At 36.3% G+C, this 21,365-nt stretch overlaps 2 protein-coding genes across 3 annotated transcripts; one reads left to right on the top strand and one right to left on the bottom strand.

Moving 5' to 3' along the window:
• The first annotated feature begins 590 nt into the window (after positions 1 to 590).
• CEBPZOS (CEBPZ opposite strand) lies at positions 591 to 4,753 on the top strand. Its single transcript, XM_039326990.1, is given in 5 exon segments — positions 591 to 639; positions 2,438 to 2,560; positions 4,068 to 4,112; positions 4,297 to 4,381; positions 4,472 to 4,753. Coding segments are annotated over 4 exon segments (300 nt in total). The 3' UTR covers positions 4,380 to 4,381; positions 4,472 to 4,753.
• On the bottom strand, positions 4,407 to 21,362 carry CEBPZ (CCAAT enhancer binding protein zeta). 2 transcript variants are annotated; one of them, XM_039327026.1, is made up of 16 exons: positions 21,092 to 21,362; positions 18,734 to 20,274; positions 16,982 to 17,213; positions 15,095 to 15,251; positions 14,403 to 14,491; positions 13,562 to 13,615; positions 12,823 to 12,925; positions 12,662 to 12,730; positions 11,583 to 11,649; positions 9,298 to 9,398; positions 8,903 to 8,960; positions 6,882 to 7,075; positions 6,540 to 6,632; positions 5,833 to 5,888; positions 5,665 to 5,746; positions 4,407 to 4,572 (listed from the first exon to the last, which is right to left on the bottom strand). In XM_039327026.1, the coding sequence occupies exons 1-16, from the start codon at positions 21,209 to 21,211 to the stop codon at positions 4,436 to 4,438; spliced, it is 3,153 nt and encodes a 1,050-aa protein (XP_039182960.1). In that variant the 5' UTR covers positions 21,212 to 21,362; the 3' UTR covers positions 4,407 to 4,435. The 2 variants fall into 2 exon arrangements, with proteins under 2 accessions (XP_039182960.1, XP_039182961.1); XM_039327027.1 differs by having other exon boundaries at positions 6,549 to 6,632.
• Positions 21,363 to 21,365: the final 3 nt, after the last annotated feature.

Here is a 21,365-nt window from a genome sequence, read left to right as displayed (position 1 = left end):
TTTAATTTGCTCCCAAATTATAGATACAAAGCACCTTTCTATGTAGCCATCCTAATTTTTACAGTGTTGGGCAAAGTGCAATAAGAATATCTTCAGTTGCCACCACATAACTCTATATAGTGAGCCATTATTATGTTTTACAAGTGCTGCAAGCATGCAGAGCTACACCTGCAACAAGTAGCTCGAGCCCCATGAATAAAAGACGAAGTAGCACTAGCAAATTCCCTGAGCGTTTTTTAACATTGCTCCTGCGCGACTAATTTTTGTTTGCACCGACCATCATCCATTACTGAATTGCGAGGCTAATTCCGAAACACGCTGACAGAGGGCGTACTTCGGTCTGCCGGCTTTTTGCTTCAAAAGCATAATCCGGTTGCCACCCGTAGGCGACGTAAAACGGGACGAAAAAGAAGGCGTTATTTGCGGGATTAAAGTAAATTGCGTAACCTCGAAGAGGTCACTTTTGCACATGTGCAAAATGGAAAGTAGTAGCTAAACTCCTCCAGCCGCGAAAAACACTTTACGCCTGCGCGCACAGGCTTGGCTCCTCCCTCGGAAGTAAGGAAAGAGGCATCAGAAGGCATGGAAGGATGAGCGGAAGAGGACTTTTGGATTGTGAGTGTCTGGGCACTATCAATGGTAATTGCTGCTTGCATGTTTCGTCCCAAGTGAATAATAGAGCAATGCCCGCGGCGTGGTTTTTGCGCGGAAACTTAGCAGCTCTGCATTGACGGTACCCATAGAAAGTCCTAGTTTGACCTGAAACTGGGAGGACTTTTCTGCCTCTGAGTCGGGAGGAAAAGTTGATTTGGGGGAGCAAATGGCAATTCTCCGTAGCACTAAATGTGTTTTGGATGGACTATCCCAGTGTTTTTCATTCAAACTTGGCAACTTTAAGATGAGTGCATTTCAGATCCCAGAATTCTCTAGCCAGCATGCTGATCAGTTCAATACCCGTTACGAAAATAGTCATTGTTCTGGATCAGCTAATTAGATGAGAACTATATGTACAGTCATATATGATTTCATCCCACTGTCAGTATAATAAAATGGAAGTAATCATCAGCAAAGGCCTTGGCAAGTCGTTTAGAGGAAATTTCAGTGAAGAATGTTAGCATTTATATTTTTAGTGCATTTAGTGCACTGAAATTACATATCAAAGCTCAGGAAATCCAACAAGATCAGACTGTTCTTCCCAAGAATGTTTTTGGGTGGGTTTTTTTTGAGCAGTCTAACTCCACCTTTTAAAGCAGAAAGATATTTGTCCCAAAAGTCTGAAGGGTATTAACCTTAGCACAGTGCAAAGGAACTAGGGGATCAGCCATATTGGACTTAATTCTCATTAACAGAGATGAAATGATAGGTGTTGAAGCCACAAGAGCCTTGGTGGGGAGTGATCATGCAATATTGGAATTCAACATTATGTAAGCACAAGCAATAGAAAAGTCAAACTAGAATCTTGGACTTTAAGAGAGCTAATTTCAATAAACTTAATAGCTTTTTTCACTGCTCACTTGAAAATATTTGCTTCCACCAACCATACGTTGATTCTTATTTTGCCTTTTGTCCTTTAAACCAGGGGTTCCCAATTCCTGGGCTGTGGCGCACAATGAGGCTGCCTATTCTGAATCAGGCCGCATGAGGTGGGCTGGCACGCACACACATGCGCAGGCCGGCGTGCACCCATGTGCACAGGCCAGTGTGCATGTGCGTGCACCTCAACTTGCAGTTGAGCTGCGCATGCACACAAGCCCACTGCTCACGCAAGTTGACCGCACACACATGGGCACTAGTTCCCTCCCTCCCTCTAGCTGGGCCGCTAAACTGCAAAGGTTGGGGACCACTGCTTTAAATTACTCATCTTTCTCTTGGGAACTCGATTCCATGCATCCATTTTATTTCCTTAGCCCATTTGCTCATCCTTTATACATATTTTGTGATTTTATCAGTCAAATATATTACCAAATAAATCTATTACTATTATCACTCATTTTAGTATTCATTCTTTCATCCGTTGCCTCTTAATGCACTTAATGACCCTATTTCCATTGCATCCAACTCTCATTTACATTCAGAGCCTAGTAGTCACGTCCATGAAAATTATACATTTACATCATCTTGAATATTTCTTAGATGTTTACACATAATGTATTAACAAAGAGATATCACACATTCTTAAGTGATTGAACTATGTTCTGAACATCCCATTCTTGTGCATGTTGAGTGAATGTTGGAAATAAACTACAATTGAAAATCATTGGAACATCCAATACCAGTACCTCAGCAATGATTTAACAAAGATCTGTGAGGTCTGTGGAAAACATATCTTTAGTTCTATTTCTTTCAGCTTCCTTGTGTAAAGTTGTTTTGTTTCTTGTTCTTTAAAGTAACTATTGAAATGTTGTCACAACTGACCTCTATTTGCTTCTATCACTAGGATTTGGGATTGGCTAAACAATGAAGCCCCGATCTATCAGGTTCTTCAAAAAAATTCTAGTTTTGGAAATTATTGGAGTTCTGGGGGCATACACTTTGTATCACAAAATGAACTCAAGTGAAGGTAAGAATCTGATACAGCTTAACGTCAAGTAACATCTCTGATGTGGGCAGTCATATCTGAAATGGGAAAAATATTTTGGATCTGGTGTTGGTACACTTACTGTATTGTCAGTCACACCATAAGGAAGCCATATGGTATTTTTTTTCTGGGTGTCCCTGGTATTACTGAGCAAGGTGCGGCTTCTTGAAGGTTGTGGTGATAGATCAATTAAATATGCTTGTGCTAGATCTACAATTGGAAAACACCTTTTCTACACATCCTTATTTATCAAATAATCTGACTAGTTCATAAATATTGTAACCTTGATAGAGCAGCAACTGGTCCACATTTTCTGCATCTTCACTATCATTAGATTTGCTTATATGCCGTCAAGGCATTTTTCAACTCCTAGCAACTGTATAGATATGCCCATGATGATTTGTCTATAACCTTTCACGTCTCTCAATGGCACTCGTTCCTACTGTAACTTGAGTCTGCTAGTTGTCCACTTCTTTTTCCTTTCATCTTTCCCAGCGTACTGTTATCTTTGAGGTGTGATGACCAAAGCTACACCCACATTTCAGATATGATCAAAATACAGATTTGTATTAAGAGATTACTTATGATTACATTAATTTCCTTGGTTCCTTTTTCTTTTACTTTTATTCATAAGGAGATGCCTTTGTCAAACTATTTATCGCTATTTCCAAATCCTCTAAAGCAGAGTTCCCCAACCTTTCCAGCTTTGCAGACTGGAGTAACGGGGGGGGGGGGGGGGACGGAAGAGGGAATGGTTCTGTGCAGATGACTGGCAAGTGCACCCACCACTTGTGCGAATGGAACACATGTGCTCACCTCCTGCTTGTGCAAGTGGGGATCCGCATGCACACTCACCTGCTTCCACAGCCCAGTTCCAAACAGCTCACAGCCCAATAGTGAACCATGGTCCGGGGCTGGAGACCCCTGCTCTAAAGGATAGTCAGCACTAGTTTAAATCCTTCTAGCATATTTATGATTAATATTTTTTTCTAAATGTTCATAACTCTGCACTTGCTTAGACTAAACTGTATCTTAATGCTCATTGTTCCAGGAGATTTTAAAGCTCTTAATTATCCCATTTTCTTTTAATCAGATAAATTGGCATCAACAAACTTATTCATTGCTAGTCTTTAAGCTCCTTTATGAATGCATTAAATATTGCTAATCCCAGTGCAGGTCTTTGAGAATCTCACTGTATCATTGAGACCTTTATTCTTATTCCTTCCATTTTTTTTTAAATTAATGAAACATGAGATCTTTTTTATCTTAGTACACAATAGCTGAGATTCCCAAGAATTCTTTGGATATTAACTTTGTTAAAACTTTTTGAAAACATAAGGAGACATTTTGCTGTCTCTTTTACAAATTAGTTTCATATTCAGTGAACTCCGAAAGATTAGCACAATGTAAAAAAAGTATACATCGTGCAACTATTGTATTAACGTCTGCTGTAATACTTTGTAACTAATAGAAATTCCTTTTACCCCAGATTTCAGACATAAAATGAAACGAAGGTGGCCATCTATTCTGGAAGGTATGTTTGGTTAATAATTATGCTAGTGTAATTCTTTCCTTTGGTGAAACAAGCTATTTTTTAAATATAGTTGTTTGGTACAGATAACATTCTGCAGGACTTCCTTCTGAAAATTAGAATAAAAATATACTCAAAATTCCATCTTAATTCAGCCAAGTTTTAAGGCATTTTCTTATTTTCACAGTTTATTACAAGAGTAATGAGTGGGCTGGTATTTATGGGATCAGAGAGAGGGATGAAGAGAAATGGCTTACAAAAAAACCTTAAAAGTAAGTAGAAACAATTTGGTAGTAGTTTGGTAGTAATATCAAAAGAATTTACATTTATTTTTTTCGCTTGTATTTTTGTTTGTTTTTCAGTGGTTTGTGCCTGAATGTCTTTTTCTGCCTGATGATACTTTTCACATCTTTATTGTGAATCCACTTGTCACGTTCTGCCTCCCACTTGAGCTGTTTGAAATCTAACAGAGGAAGACAATGAATAAATTAGATGAGTCAATCGAATAAGTACTCTTTAAACTTGAAAGCAAAGTTTTCTATTGGGATGCAAAGAATTTCTTAGGCAAGCATTCAAAAGATCAAAGCATGAATACTCTTGTTGAATTTTTTCATTAAAAAAAACATGTAAGAGGTATATAAAAAGGCTCCATTTTTTGTTTTGTTTTTCAGCAGGCTCTTCAATCTTATTACTGTACATTTCAAATATGTGTCTTTTCATAATATATCTAAAGCAGAGGTCGCCAACCTTTCCAGGCTCGAGGCCCAGAGGGAAGCAGCTTACAAATTGGTGCACACGCGCACACAAACGGGGCCACGCACAGCAGCATGGCACTAGTGGCCCTGTTTACACATGCGTAAATGGGCCACACACACAGTGCTAGTGGCCCCGTTCGCACCCTTGTGCATGCACAAACGGGGCCGCAGTCACTGTGCCAGTGGGGGGAGTGCCAGCCATTTCTGCAGCCCACTGGCCAAGAAGCCGTGGCCCAGTAGTGGGCCGTGGCCCATAGGCTGGGGACCCCTGATCTAAAGTAACCATCTCAGTATATTTAAAAAACAGTAATAGAGGTCTCACCAGTTTTGCTTTGGGGACAATTGCCTTTTCATGTGTGAATAATTAACATTCCATCTCTATATAGAAACACTACAGATTGAATATAGATTTGACCTTCGTTTGGAAGCTAAGGAAATCTAGCCAAGTCTCCCAGTGGAATAAGCAGCAGGATACCAATCTTTATATATTTCTCCTGTATGTTTCATCTAACCAGCACTTATAAAGAAGTATTTTATATGCTAAGTAAAATATTAAGCATAATAGAGAACCCAGGCATAAAAGAACTGAAAGTAGCAAGTTCATTAAAATTCCATTTAACATGATAAATTTTTCCTTAGTCCTAATACTGCAGGGATTAGTCCTAGCAGTTGTCAGGAGTCAACAATAATATCAAACCAACTCAAAAATAATGGGTCTGCTCAGTAAGAATGTTACGTATGTATACCCTGTTGAGGTGGGATGTCAAAATATATTTCCTGTTCATATAAATGTTACTTACTTGCATTATCTTTGTTGGCCATTGCATTCATTCCAATATTGTCAAACTTGGACCCAATATTTTCATCCAACAAGTGACCAAACTTTAAAAGAAATGCAATATAATTAGATTCTCTGAATGCCTTCAAATCAAGTACAATTTCATAAATACTAAAATTAATACACCTACTTCTTCTGCAGCAGCAACACCCGTATCTTTGAGTTTTCTTTTTCTTTTATTTGACCCTTGAAGAAAAAGAGTATTCAGCAACTGCTTCTACAGTTTTATATAAAGCAAGCATTCACTGCTGTTAGTATAACAAAGTAGTGGCCAAAGAATCAATTGAGGCTGGAGGAACTAGAAAAATCCACCAATCTGAATTGGATAAAACTATTGTACAATGAAAAATTCCAGTCTCTTAACTTGGCAGCAAACATCCTCATTTATAGATCCTACTTTCCACTGGTTTGGAAGGAATAAATATGACAATATACTATAAATGTCCATGTTTCTCCCTCACTGAAATTCTTACGTTTTAGAAAGTTGATGTTGTATCAGCCACTCCCCTGATATAAAAACTGGATTGACTGGTAATCTGTTTAATAATGTAATCAGAAAAGTCTCTAACAAAATGAATGTGTGGTTCAATGAAATTATATTGCAATGTAAAATCTCTTTGGAGTTACTTGCATTTAAAGACTTCATAAATAAAACTAAATCCCTTATTACCTTCCAATTCTCGCTAATATAATTCCCTGATGCAGTCTAAAACTGCTTCTGATTGTGCACTGGAAAGAAAATAATTCTGGTAACTTGTGCTAATCCCTTGGTATTTTGACAGAAACATGAATTTCTCATGCTTCTTATTTGTCACGTCTTAAAAGTATTACCTTTACCTATATTACCTTTAACTGATCCAACAAAATCCATTTCTTTTTTTCTTTGGCTATTCTTACTGCCAGGTATAAATTCAATGTCTTTACTTTCACCTGTTACCAAAAAGAAGAGTAAAACTTGTATTACATAATAAAATTGAAAATTATCGCATAAAATTTGGTTACCTTCACATGGAAACAACTTGCATATTACAAATACTGCAACAATTCAAGATTTCATAGATATCCTCTGAGTAACTGCAGGCATTTCTACAACATCATTTTTAAAACTGGAACAATTTATCTGTATTTACTGTTTTAGCAAGAGTGAAAAGTTTTAAGACTTTGGGAATTGTTGTTTACCTGGAGTGTTATCGTCATCTGACATATCCATGAAAGTCCCTCCCTCTTCATCAATATCTTCCCCAACGTCTTCGTCCATACTACTCAGAGAGACTTCCTCATCATCAAGGTTATCAAAATTGTCTTCCTCAGAATCTTCTGATTCTGTTTCGTCATTTGAATTTCTCTTCTTTTTCTTTTTGACTTTTATATTACTAAAAAATTAGGAAAGAAACTTTAAATACACATCTCCTGTATATTTTTTCTCACAATTCTTACCTTAAATAGGCCTTTGTAGATTTAATACTTGATGGAGAAAGGACTATCTTATGATTGTGGTGCTTTATTTTGAGACAGCCCAGATTATGTTCTCTGTATATCTTTCAGTGTTTTTGACTAGAACAGTATATAATTGTTGTTAATACATATGTAACTTTGTGAATGCTAATCAAATTAGACTTTATCACCTGCACTTAAGCTGATGGCTCAATTAAGGAATTTACTGGTAATACTTCTTTACACTGTAAGGAAATCTGAAGAACCTCAGTCATCAATGCCACACTACTTTATATTAGACAAATTAGCAACCTTTATGCAAAAGGAAAACAGATAAAAATCTGCATCAGAAATAGCATTATCTGAAACTTAAGAGCGATATTTCAATACCCCAGAATTATTTACTTATATCCTGCCTTTATTATTTTTAAAATAACTCAAGGCAGCAAACATACCGAATTCTACCTCCTATTTTCCCCACAACAACCTTGTTGGACTGAGAGAGAATGACTGGCCCAGTTAGCTGCTAGGACTCTGTTCCAAAGTTGGAGTACTTGATAAAAAGAACTTTTCACTGTGAGTTAGCTATAAATGTGCACAAAATTAAATATACAGGATACACCATAAATGTGGTTTTGATTATGAATTTAGATGCAGATACTTTCACAAAACTGCTTAATGGTTAAATTTGATCTTCTAAATCTCTTTATATAATCCAAGAATGCTGATCAGCTTTCCATCCCAAATCCCTATTTTCCTTTAACGCTAATATTTCATAGCATTTGAAACTTGAACTAATGGGAACAAAAATACATAATGAAGTATCAATGGCTCTCCCAATTTTTGTCTTCTTGGCCAATAAAAAAGTGCTCCAAACTATTCAATAAAGGAAGCACTAAACTCCAAATATATTGGAGGGGGAAGGGAGATACAAATAAAAATGATCCATTGCTTATTCTACTGTGTTTCCATTTCACTGTTTTCATTTAATAGGGCTTGAAATAGGAACCATATACAAAAACCAGTTGACACAAAGTTTTACTTTGTAATGAATGCCAAGGTAAATGCTCTGTGTCAACTGTTTCTTATATAATCCTTATTTCAAGTCTAAGCACTTTATATCTACATCAAATTATGGTGAAAAGAACTCAAAAAGGGATTAATTTATTTCCGTACACACATTATCAAAATTATTTTCATACATAGAACAGAACTTTTAAAGTGTAGATCTGAGAGATTTACACTGCAAGATAGTACTTTTCTCCTCAACCTCAAGGACAAGTAGACCAAGGATATAAAACATACACTTCAGAACTCTAAAATATTAGTTTTTTTTAAAAAAATATCCTTTCTAAACAAAACAATTCAAACACTGCAAAGGTTTTCAATATTACATCAGGTAGATCACTTGGGTAAGTTCAGATCTTTCTAAAGTAATGATAATTCTCAGAGGTACCTCATTTTTGCTCAAATCAAAACCCTAAAAAATAAGTAACAGATAAAACAAGCATGCTCTAGGGTTATGTTTTGCATAAAATTGCATTGATTTCATAGTAATTTGGATGATTGGTAATATTTCAAGTGTGAAGACCTATTCTAAATCCCATTCAGTGACATAACATTAAGGGGTGGGGTTTTTTTTTCAGAAGAATCCTGAGCCATCATGCACTACATACTGTAAAATCAGTTCTTAGTGCTAGTTTAAACCAGTTATTTATGTTCTCTAGAGTCTTTAGAATTTATATACAGAATTTTAAAAATCTTACCCAGCAAAATTAAGATCACTCTCAATGTTCTCAAAATAACTGTCTTGTTCAAATGAATCTGAAAGAAATTAGGTATGGTATTGCAATGTCAAAGTTAAAATATTTAAAATTTTAAAGTACAGTTCATTGTAATTTATTGTAGAGAACCACAGAAGGGAAATGGCAGCTAGCAAAACATGAATTAAACCCAAAAAGAAAATGTTAGAAAGTAACTTAAAGTAGCTCTGTCTAAATTCTCTTTGATCTAGGTGGGAGGTAAATGAAAGCATTTTCAGGTTTTCAAGACTGATGTCAAATAGTAACTACCACATTCAAAGGAAGTCGAATGTTCTGTGTATCGATTATGAATTATTATTTACCTGAGAGGAGGAAAAGAACAGTGTGCATAGCCTTACCTAATGCTCTTTCAAATTCTTCATCATCCACGTCTTCTATACTTTCATCATCTCCCTCAGGCTTCCTTTTTACTTTGTCCAAATCTAATTTTTTATAAAACCTGAGAATCAAAAGAATATTGTATACGTCCACATAAAACTTGTGGTTCTTGAGATATGTCTAATCTGTTCGAGTAATACACAGCTCAAGAGTTTACTTTTATAAACGCTATCATTTTAAAGTCATTACAGGTAGTCCTCTGGTTACAATGGCAATGGGAACCAGGATCGCCACTGCTAAACAATGGAATCATAACCTCAATACGTGCAGGTCATTAAGCAGGAAGAGGCAACTTACTACCTTCCCTGCTAGTTTCTCCATTGACTTTGCTTATGAGAAGGTAGTAGGGAAGGTTGCAAATAGTGGTCACAAGACTGTGGCTCCCTGGCGGTATAATCATGACCCAAGCACTCAGACCATGATCACATGACCATGGGGTTCTTGCAAAGGCTAGAACTTTGAAGACTGGTCATCTGTCCATTTTTTTCAGAACTACCATAACTGTAGCTTTGATTTCAAACACCATTGGTTGATATCACTTATGAGAAAAGCAAATATATTTATCAAATTGTTGCATTAAACATTTAGACTCCATTATACTTCACTTATTATTTGCTAAGATGACAGATCTTTTTTAGGCCAACTGTGAAGGCATTTCTTCCAATTAACAGAAAGATACATTGCCATATGCTGCTTTGAGATAAAAAGAAAATCCTTTCAACATTCCCAGTAATATAGTATGACAAAATTAGTTTGACCTATTACTGTTTTATTATGAACTGAGTATTACATGCCATCAAATCCATGACAATCTATCCCTAAGCTGATCCATCAGATGTTCCAACAATGCACATATTGCCACCGTCCATCCACCTTGCTGCAAGTTATTCTCTTTTCTTCCACCATTCCCAGCAATAAAGATTTCTCCAGAAAGCTAGGTGTTCGCATAATGTGTCCCAAGTAAGATAATTTGAGCCTGGTCATTTCTGCTTCAAGGGATGATTTGTTCACTGATCTATTACAATTCTTCAGTCAGTCATTTCTCTTTATTTGCTGTTGTTTACCTTTACTACTATTTCATGTACCGTTAGTTCCTTAATATCGATTTTGATTGATATAAGTGATTCAATAGGCTTCATTTTGCTAGATATGCTGGTGGGAGTCCACTGACACAGATGCAAATAGCCAGAGATAATCTTTGAAGGAGCCATGAAAGTTTTCCAGACAACATAGCTGATTTAATGCTTCAAGGAGGATCCTAGTCTGGTGCTAACACTCTCGTTGAAGTGACTCTTTGGAATACATTGCACAATACTATATCCTAAGACAGGGGTGTCAAACTCAAATTTCATTGAGGGCCGCATCAGCATTGTAATTGCCCTCAGGGGGCCGGGTGGTGTGGCCAGGGTGGGTGCAGCCTACTGGGTGGGCATGGATGGAGTCAGTGTGGCCTACTGGGTGGGTGTGGCCAGCTCTACATCGTTTGTGTCAAGGGTGCCTGTGGGGGCCTGGACAGGAGTGGGATAGATCTGAGGGTCTCTGGCAGAAGGGGGTGGGACCAGGGCAAGTGCCAAGACATGGTCCACTGGAGGAGACTCACTGTTCCTCTCAGGCCATGCTTGGGGGGGGGCTTATGGAACTAAGACTGAATGGGTTTTAGCATAGATGGCCACCACAAAATTGTACATTGGCTCCCGGCTGGCTTGGCCCAGGGCCAAGGCAGAGGGGGCCGTTCCCTCACTATTTCCAGGATGGCTTCGCAGGCCACATGAAACCACTTTGCGGGCCGCATCCATCCCCCGGGCCTTGTGTTTGACATGTCTGTCCTAAGATGATACCAAGACATGTTTTTTTTTTTTTTTGGTGAGGTCTTGGTTATTTCTCTACTTCTCAATAGCAGAATATCAGGGCTGAAAAATCAATAGCAAGATTTCCCCAAACAGATACTGAAGCTGATGTTGACAAATGGAGACAATCATTGAGCTAGTTCATACAATTGCATTTTTTCATGTATCCTTTCTCCTTTATAGTTTTAGAAGCCTTTGGCATTACTTAATTTTTTTCCTCCTGACAATCCCCTCCCTATTCTATACAATTGTATTAATTATGAGATTTGCACAAGCACTGCTATAATAAAAGCTGTAATGAAAATATGCGCCTGTAAGAAAAAACCCTCCCCACATCCAGTCCAGAATAAAAGGATTATTGGTATATCAAAATATAAATTTAAAAAATATGTAATTACCTGTGGAAAAATACTTCGTCTACAGGTATTTTGCTTTCATCTTGTGAAAGGAATTCTTTACTATTCACTAGAAATAGAAATATTAAATGTACCATGTATCGTATAGATTACCCTTACACTGATTAAAATTGCTAGCTCTACATAAAAACAGATTTATATAACCAATAGAAACCGATGTGCTGATTAAATTCTTAATAATATAAGGCTGACAAGAAGCAACAAGACTGGAACTTGGGACACTTTAGCCCAAATGCTTAAGTATCCTCTCTGCATATATTTCCTATTTCCTATCCTAAATTTGTTGAATAAGATATGTAAATACAATACTTTCTATTTGGATCCCAAAACAACACAATTGTACCCAAATTCTTAGAGGAAAGATGGGGAGACAAATCTTCCCTATACTTCCTCTTGTACCCAGTTCTAATCGCTAGTCTAAATTCATGAGAATGAAGCTAGACAAAAAGATATCAGTTCTTGGAATTAGAAAGATATATAATATTTCAATAATTCCTCTAACTCAGACTAGCTGCCAATTTGAAATTTTACCTAAAGCTAAATACCAATGCATAGTATCAGAACAAATACATGCATTATATAATATATTTAAGAAAGTTTAAATTACTTTCCGTATTTAAACCATTTAGTGAGAAAAAATATATTTATGTGGTACCCAAAAAAAAAAAAATCACTATTTTTTAATTGTATCAGGAAATTGAGTCTCTCCTCTTCAATGGAAGCCTCTAGGAATGGAAGAACCAAATGTGATCACCAGTTACCTCTTTTATCCCTAAGACCCTTGAATTCTACCCAGCCCAAATTTTCTCTAGAGGATTGGGAAAAACTCCAGAAAAATGTAGCTAGTATTTTGGTGGCTGCAGGAGAAATGGCAGAAAAAATTCCTTGTATAATAGGCATTTCTATTCATAGGACCTTCTGATTCAGAAGGCTCCAGTGAATGATATTCAATGGACGCAACACATTTTATGGCTTCTATTGAAACCAGTGGACATCACAACAGTGTTATAATAATGACAGGAAATTACTAGTAATATTTTTTAGAACACAAGCTATTTTACCTGCCAGGTTCCGGACATCATTCATGGACTGTTTCTTCTTTGGCTGCATTACCACACTACTGGTATTCTCTGCAAAAATAAGTTAAGAGATCAAACAAACTTATAATAGTTGCTATGTTAACCTTAATCTTTGATGCTTTACTAAACTAAAGGCTTCATACCTTTGCCTTTGTGAGCTTTGGGATTTCTATAAACAAAACGATCCAAAAACCTCATTAATGTGAAATCCTGTAGAGGATCACCTGAATATTCAATGTAATTACCCTAAATCAGAGAGAGAGAAAAAAAATCACATTTACAATTATCACAAGTAGTATGCCAGTGGAAATTTTAATGTTAATACTATTTTTTATATTTTTATAATGATTTGTTTTATTTATGTGCTATTTTTTATTATATTCCACTCAGTCACTTCCTGTGAGATGGGCAGCCATATATATTTGATTAACAAATAAACAAGTCTTTACTCAAAGTGAACTATTAATAGGAAGAATTGCCAGGATATGACACTGATTACTTAAACTGTGGGGGGAATTTGTAATTCTGTATAATCTGGATCAAAACAGTACTTCCACTTTCTTAAAAGAATGAATACGATAGTAATAACTCTTCCTGTTCTACTCAGTAGACTTGTAAATACCAAACAAATAGAATCAGTCCATTTATCTATTAATATTGTTGAAATGAAGATCAAATAATATCTGCATGTTAATATTAGTCTATGTCTAAACTATGTATATGTTTATATTGTCAACTGGCAAAATGATCACCTTAAACTAGACGGGTAGGCAAATTACACCCCTTTTTGATTTTTGCTTCTTTCTGTGTTTTGGGATGGGAGAGCCTTTCTCTACAATTCAAGGGGGAAAAATGTAAAGGAAAATAAGAAATTCAACTAACCTCTAGAATTCTTTTTGCAAAAAGAGCTACAGATGGATGGAAGTGTTCTGAAAGCTAGAAAGACCAAAGTTATATACTCAATATTTTAAGATGTTAAAATCTCTAATACTGTTAAAAATACGAAGAGTTATTTAAGTCAAGAGGGGAAAAATAATTGTACAGTACAAATATTCATTACCATAATTTCTTTCATTTAATACTAAAGACCTACAAATACTCCAACCTGCATATCTAAAACCAAATGAAATACAGGAAAGATTAGAGCAAAATACAAAATCAAGGGTTTCAGTTCCTTCTAATACCACACCCGAGTGACTGTTCATCTTGTGCTCATAAAAATCTATAGCAGTATTTTCCTGAATTCCCCAAAATGTGTACAGTTTGCTGAACATAAATATCTAATGGGATAATTCTCCTCACTGCCCTAAAGATAGGAAATCATATTTTATTATTTCATTTAATTCTATCTACTTTTGTTTTTCCATTTGGATCTTAAGACAGAGGATTCCTCATTTTAACTTCACAAGATCCCTGTGAAGGAGGTTAGGAGAAACATGACTTATCCAAGACATCAAAAGTAAGGAGGGATTTGAGTCTGTGTACTCTGTAACTAATGCTGTAAGGATTGGGCAACCAGTTTTGGCTCAGACACTCCCTTATTTTGTGCTTTGCTTGGGAAAGCAGTATGAGGTATGGCTAATGATATCATCAGCAGGTGGAATAGAATGAGGATCAAATGGCTGAAGCAGCATAAATAAATTCATAATATATAAATATAACTACAGTATCATGATCACATTAGGCAGATTTCTCCTAAATTTTCATACTTGAAAATTTATACCTTTTTCAGTTCCCAAAAGCTTGTTCTATCAGCTTCACAGTATGAAGGGTTCCGGGACAATGGGTCATAGCTACCTGTGCCTTTGCCACCTGTTAAAGAAGAGATTTTTATTACTTTCCTAAGTAAATTATTACTTTTATTACTTTCCTAAGTAAATTAACAGAAATACCTAGTTAACAGACAAGAGCAGGAAATAGACCTTTCTGCAGTAAATATCCCCGACATCTCAGTTATTGTGTATCTTACCCCAAATCCACGTGGTTTAGATGGCAAAGGACAGTGAAGAGCAGCATGGCAAGCCAATGGCTCTTACTACACCAAGTAGTAATCAGCTTTTAATCAGATGACAGTAGAAAGAAAATGAGATATCTTAAACAAAGCAGGAATCTAAGTGATCAAAGAAATAAAAATTCTTCTTGGAAGTATTCGATTCATGACCCAACAAAACTCCTAATCCTTCAATTCCCACTCAGTAATTTTATTTTAAAAAATTATTGGGAAAATTAATGCTTTATGACCTATCCATTTTAGTATTCACTTCCTTCTGCTGACTGTTTTAACTCTTTCGTGTAACAAAGCAAACTCTGAGTAATGTCCCTCAAATTAAAATCTGCAAATTTAAAACAATCTGCTAAAACTTTAAAACCTATTATAATAATTATTGAACAAACATATTTTCAAAACATTTTTACCTGCTAGATTCTGGTGATGTACCCATGATGCCTCTGAAGCCTGGCTATGGGGTTTTGTAGGCTGTCCTATATCTTCATTTTTTATCTGTTTGTCTGCATCCACAAAGTTTTCTTCTTGTTCTTCAAGATCATGAAAATGTTCCTCATCATCTGATTCCTATAGAAAGAATCAATTTTAAGCAGAACAGTCAATATAGAAATTAAGATAGCTCTTAGAACAGGGATCCCCAATCCCCGGTCCATGGACTGGTACTGCGAATTGGGCCATGCAAGCAGCAGGCAAGCACATAAAGCTCTGCTTGCACAAGCAGCAAGCATGCATGCAAAACCATCCCCTCCCCCCATCTCCATTGCCAGTCAGTGGAGTTGGAAAGGTTGGGGACCATTGTCTTAGAAGATAAGCAAGCAGGTACAGTTTGATAATAACTTCCAAAAATCACAGAAATAGTTTGAAGATAGTTCACAAAAGTAGATAACTTCAAAACAGCAAATAACAGTTTGAAGGGTAAACTGTAAAAGCAAAAGCAAATAAGTCAGAAGGCTACATAAAGCACATCAGTGAAAAAGAATTTATATTTCATTACATTTTTATAGTCTTATCTCCAATCTTAAACCCAGTGGTCTTTACCATCAAACATGTGTAAGATTACAGAGTTAAATAGCTACCTCTTCAAAGTTATACCCTTGACTTTGAAAATCTCAGAATTATTTTTGTTAGCAGTATTTATTTTAAACTAGCAGGCCACAAAATTTTAAAAACAGCGCAGTTGCACATTATCTAATAAAACATAATGGAACTAGAATGAAACTGTCCTTTTTTCCTAAAACATAATTATTTCTGCTAATTGAATGTAAAGATTCAACTTTTGAGACAACTTAATTGGGCCTAACACAATTATACATTTTAAAACTGATTGTGTCTAACATACCATTTCTTTGACAAAACAACCTTTAAGTCATCACCTTTATTTCAAGGGAACGTTTTTGGAGGAAAAAAATCAAGTCACCCTTGCCAGCTGTATGGGCAAGTCCATGCAGTTTTCTACAGAGCATTTTGGAAGTGATTTGCTCTCTTTTATTCCTTAGGGCTGAGAAAAAGTGACTGTCCCAAGGCTACCCAACTGACTTTCATGCCTAAGGCAGTTATTGCTATTCTAACTCCAATACCTTAACCCAGTGGTTTTTAACCTTTTTAATGACGCGACCCCCCAACCGGTCGTAAGTCGAGGTCTACTCTACTCAACTGGTGCAGCACCGTTTGCAGAATGGGACTTTTGGCGGGCTCAGCAGGGCAGAGACAGCCTGGACAATTCCTATTGGCTTTTGAAAGCCAATAGAATTAGACTCTATTCAAGAGAGTCTATTCTATTGGCTTTCAAAAGCCAATAGAATAAAAGGGAGTAGCACAGCTAAGGAAAAGGGGAAAAAATGGCGGACTGCGTTGTTTGGCGACCCCCGTGAAATGGTCGTTCAACCCCAAATGGGGTCCCAACCCACAGGTTGAGAACCACTGCCTTAACCACTAGAGCAAACTGACTCTCAAAAGACAGTTCACAAATACTTAAAATTATTCTGCAATTATTTTATTTAGAAATTAGGTATGTGATATCCAGCACTAGGGATCTGACATTTATTTTGTTCTTGAAAATAAAACATAGATTATAAATTACAGCGCCTATTATTTTTCAACTATTACAACTCAGTGGGAAAGATTATTCATCAGACCTATCTGACTCTAATTATACACAATACTCCACTAATAGTTGATCCTCTCAACTAAAGGATCATTGGTAAAACAAGCATCTTAAAAGAGTGTCAGCATTTTAAAAAATGAAGTCAGTAGATAAGGTAGGCTAAGAAAAAACATGCAACCGGGACATATCATACCACATGATCCTGCAGCTGTACCCATAAGCCTGGTTTTATTTTCAGAAGTTCAGACACAAGATACAGGACCCCACAGGCAAATGGTGGCATTTGTCCGCAGGTGACTTGAAGTAATCGTTTCACGAAAGCTTTAACTCGTCGCAATAGTGTGTCAGCCTTCAAAGATTTGTAGACAAGGTTGAGAAACATGGATGGCTTGGCACATAATGCTACTCCGGGATCTAGCAACTTCCTGCAAAAAATATTCACATTAGATCATTGCAGATATTTTCTTATGTAAGCAAATCATCTCCTCTCTGGAGAACTTAAGATTGCACACCATACAGTTGCTCCTCACAAGGAGACAGCAGTCTCCAGTGGGATTAGAACTCTGAGACAGCAACATCTCCATCTTGTTCAAGCCACAGTCAGTGTCTTTATGGACACTGGGTTCGCATACAATCTTTTCTGATCACTTTCAAACATGGCTTGTTAAATACTTTTCAGATATTAGGAACTTTTGGACTGACAAAATTTATAGCACCAGATTTTTTTCCTTCAATTCTTTGCAAAAGAGGTTTTAAATACAAGTTTAAGGAGTCAGGACTAAAAAATATTTTAGAACAAAAGGGTGATTACAATTTAATTTTGAAATGATGTAAGAGTACAGGTGGCTTTGAAATAAGATTTTGAAATTAATTGTAAGACTCCTTCCAAGGAAAAATGTTGTTTTGAATGCTCTTTAAAAAAATGATAGGATGAGACTCTGAAGGGTGGACACTAGAGGAAACTAAAAATTATAATTAAAGGAGAAAAACATTTAAATTTGGCTTACTAATACAGAATGAAGCAAAATATTTTAACACTGGATATATTGAAGGATATTTTTGAACAACAGACCCAGAAGTTAATTTTAAGAGTGTCTGCCAATTGGATTTAAAAAATGGTTAAGAGGAACAAATTTTACCTGCAAAATTGAAATTGATTTGAAAGTGGATTTAAAAACAGACTACAACAATTATGAAAAAAGATGCTATGCTGGACCTATAAAACAGACCAGCTGGTGACTTAATAATTAAAAGCGATATACAAATAACAAACCAAGAGAATGAGCCAGATAATTTTCTTATGTTGGATTTACAAAAGAAGTTATTAAAACTTTAATGAATTCTCTGAGCAGGGATAGAGAAAAAAATGAAAAGAAATCAAGTTCCAGGATATTATTTGAACTTTGTTAAAAATAAAAGGAATATAAAGTTCACTTAATTTTATCAAGGTTAAAATAGATGTTCTCTCTTGACAGCCCTTAATGGATTTTTGCTAATAAAAACTGAAATGTGGTGGCTTTAAGAATTTATTTATAGATAAGAGATGGAATATGGGAAGAAGTGATCATTTGTTGTATTTTAAGAGATGATGATAAATTACTAAAATCGTTTATACTTGTGATGAAGTGGGATGTCATTTCTTTGCATACTTTTTCTTTACTATGTTGTATTTTTATTTCTTTTCTGCATTTTCTATTCTTTTATATTTTTAGTTTATATTTTTATCTCTGTAGTTGTAATTTTTAATAAAAGTATTATTTAAAAAGGATCAAACACCAAATAGTTTACACATGCATGAACTCTCCAAAAATACAGGTTACCTATCCCTTGTCATTAGTAGATATGAGTAATTAGTTGGTACAGAAGTGACTGAAGTGCAATGTGCGTATCGCAACTTAAAGAAATATTATTTTAAAAAACAAATCAAAATATGCATGGCACTTACTTATATAAGGCTATGTAATATCTGTCAGAGATAGTCTGATTAGAATCCATCACCTGAAACAGCAACATCAAAGCCTGTACACTAGTATTGAAGTTCACAATGTGTAAAACTTTAAACAAGGTATCCATTTGGTCTTTTATTTTTTCACTGCTCGTCTGAGCATAAGGATATGCTCGATTCACTCCAGTCAGTAGAGCACTAAGCATTTTAGATCCAACATCCTTCTTCTTGATGCAAGATTGGAAAAAACAAAAGTAGAGGGTTGTGAGTTTATTAGCCAGCTCACTTTCTTCATGGCTAAGAACTATCTGGTTCAAAAAGCAAACTGCATAGTATTGTGCTTTGGGGTTAATGTTTGATCTGTAGAGAAGCCTCTCCACTTCATTACACACTACTCCTTTCATATTGGGGTGCTTATGAAGCAAAATCTCAAGAAGATAAGATGCTTTAGTGGCTACTTTGTTTTGAGGATCTCCCAGTTTATTGACCAACTGAACAAGGAAAGCCTTTTCTTGCTCTACTTTATTACAGAGCAATTCATGGGCTGTGGATAGTGCACGACCCTTTGTTGCTATCAAGGGATCATGAGTCAATGATTCTAACACTTGCACAAACTCAGCTATCCAGTGCTTCAGGTGATGCTCAAAATACCACAATATTAAGCGCCTGTCTCTTGAATCCCTGTTGCCACTTGAAAGCTTCTCCAGATTGTCAAAAGGATGTTGAGAGAAAGTGTGCAGTTTTCGATTATCTGGCAAGAGATGAGTCATGAGAAGTTCTTTGAAAGTATCCAAGGCCATTAAGCTTTGCCTTCTGCTGCCTTTCTTTTTGATCATATTAACCAGGATCTCTATAAATTGAAGTGAGTGAACAGGAGCATCTTGGATGAGAAGAGTCATAGCGGCCATTCTGTCAGCAAGTGTTCCTGATGATACCACTGTCTTCATCCATACAGACGATGATCTTTTCTGCAAATTTGTGTTGTTTTTGTAGAGATTTATTTCCTGTTCATAAAGTTTTTCAGCCAAGGCTTTGTATTTGGATACAAGAAATTGATTTTGAATTTCAGCAGAAAATTCATTAGTATACTCCAGGTCATACCATTTTCCCCCTGGTTTTACGAGCAATGCCTGTCGCATATGAAACTGAAAAACATCTTCTTCCTTTGCTTTCTTTGTTCTCAGCAAAGATGCGCTGTTTTCATTGCTAATGGGGTTTGGCTTTTTCACTCTATCTTTAGCAGTATTCAACTGAACACTTACTTTGTTTGCTTTTTTTTCCTTGTCTTTTTTTCCTATTGTAGTTACATGTACTCTTTTTTGACTAGTCTTTTCACTTGGGGAAGATTCTTTTTCTGGTTCTATTGCTGCTTCCTTCTCTTTTTCTTCTTCTTCCAGAAACTTTTTTGAATATTTGCTCACACCTAGTGAATTTATAAATGCCTCTAATTCACCTCGATTTAAATCGTCAATTGCTCCTTTTTTGCCCCCATCTACAAGCTCTTCTGATTCATTCAAAGCAGCGAGCATGATATAATCTTGCTGTATAAAATAAAATCAAGAAGCTATATTAGTGTCTTTAATTCACAATTGATAATCATGTGATAAGCAACTAAATCAAAGAGGAAAATTACAAGATATATTGCAAGTATCTTAAAACAAAGAAACCTAATAAATTTGTTGAAGTCAGAACAGAAGAATAATAAAGTTTCCTGAATCTAATATATATTTAAAAGACTGACAGAAAGACATTGTTTTGCTTTTGTGTTAGGTTAGGATTTAATAAACAGTCACAAGTATGCTAAGAGAAAAGTTATACTTTGTATTTGGGGGGGAGCATTAACAGCTCAACCAAGTGTCCTGAGCCTTCTGCCACCGTCAGAAAAGACATGGGTAATCTGTTTCCAAATTTTCAATCCAAAACCACTGTAACAAAACCACTGTTTCAAGACTTTGCAAACATCATCTGTTAAAAGTTTATCACTGAAATGCACTTCAGTGCTAGAGTTACACCGTATATGGCAAAATCTTGCTTGCAATCTAGTTTCACAGTGCATTCTCAGTGGCCAACCAGATGCTGATAAAAAATGCCACAATTTTGGGCATTTGGGGAATTTGAGGACTTGTTTTCTCAACACATCTAGAGGCCAGCAATCTGATAAATGTCCAAGGCACGAAGCATTTTATCGTGAGCAGACACGTCACAGGGGGAAAAAATACAGCATTCAACCAACTCTTTCAATAAAGAAGAAGAAACCCCTCGATGTTAATTAAATGCTCTGCCAAGGATTTCAGCTACCCTCCCAACTCGTGCTTTCACAATACTCCGGTCCCTGTTGCATCAATGACGGTCTCTTACTTTAGTCCCACCGAGGCGCAGCACCTCCTCCAGCGTAAATTCACTTTCATCGTCGGCCGCATCGTCGCTATCCATCTCCTCGAACTCCGGCGGCGCCATTTTCCCCGGCTGACCACGCATCGTAGAGCGAGTCCCCGCATTTCCGGGAAACAGAGAGGACCCACCTCTCAAGGACCTGGAAGATAGGGAGTAAATGAACGATAATGAAGCGTCCCTGGCTTTTTAAACATATCGGGGAAAAAGGCCTCGGTTGCCTAAGAATATGTGTAGAACG

The sequence above is a fragment of the Crotalus tigris genome, unplaced genomic scaffold, assembly GCF_016545835.1.
Source record: "Crotalus tigris isolate CLP2741 ecotype Arizona unplaced genomic scaffold, ASM1654583v1 scf7180000024349.2157984, whole genome shotgun sequence".
Classification (NCBI taxonomy): domain Eukaryota; kingdom Metazoa; phylum Chordata; class Lepidosauria; order Squamata; family Viperidae; genus Crotalus; species Crotalus tigris.
This window is presented reverse-complemented; position numbering and strand designations above follow the sequence as displayed.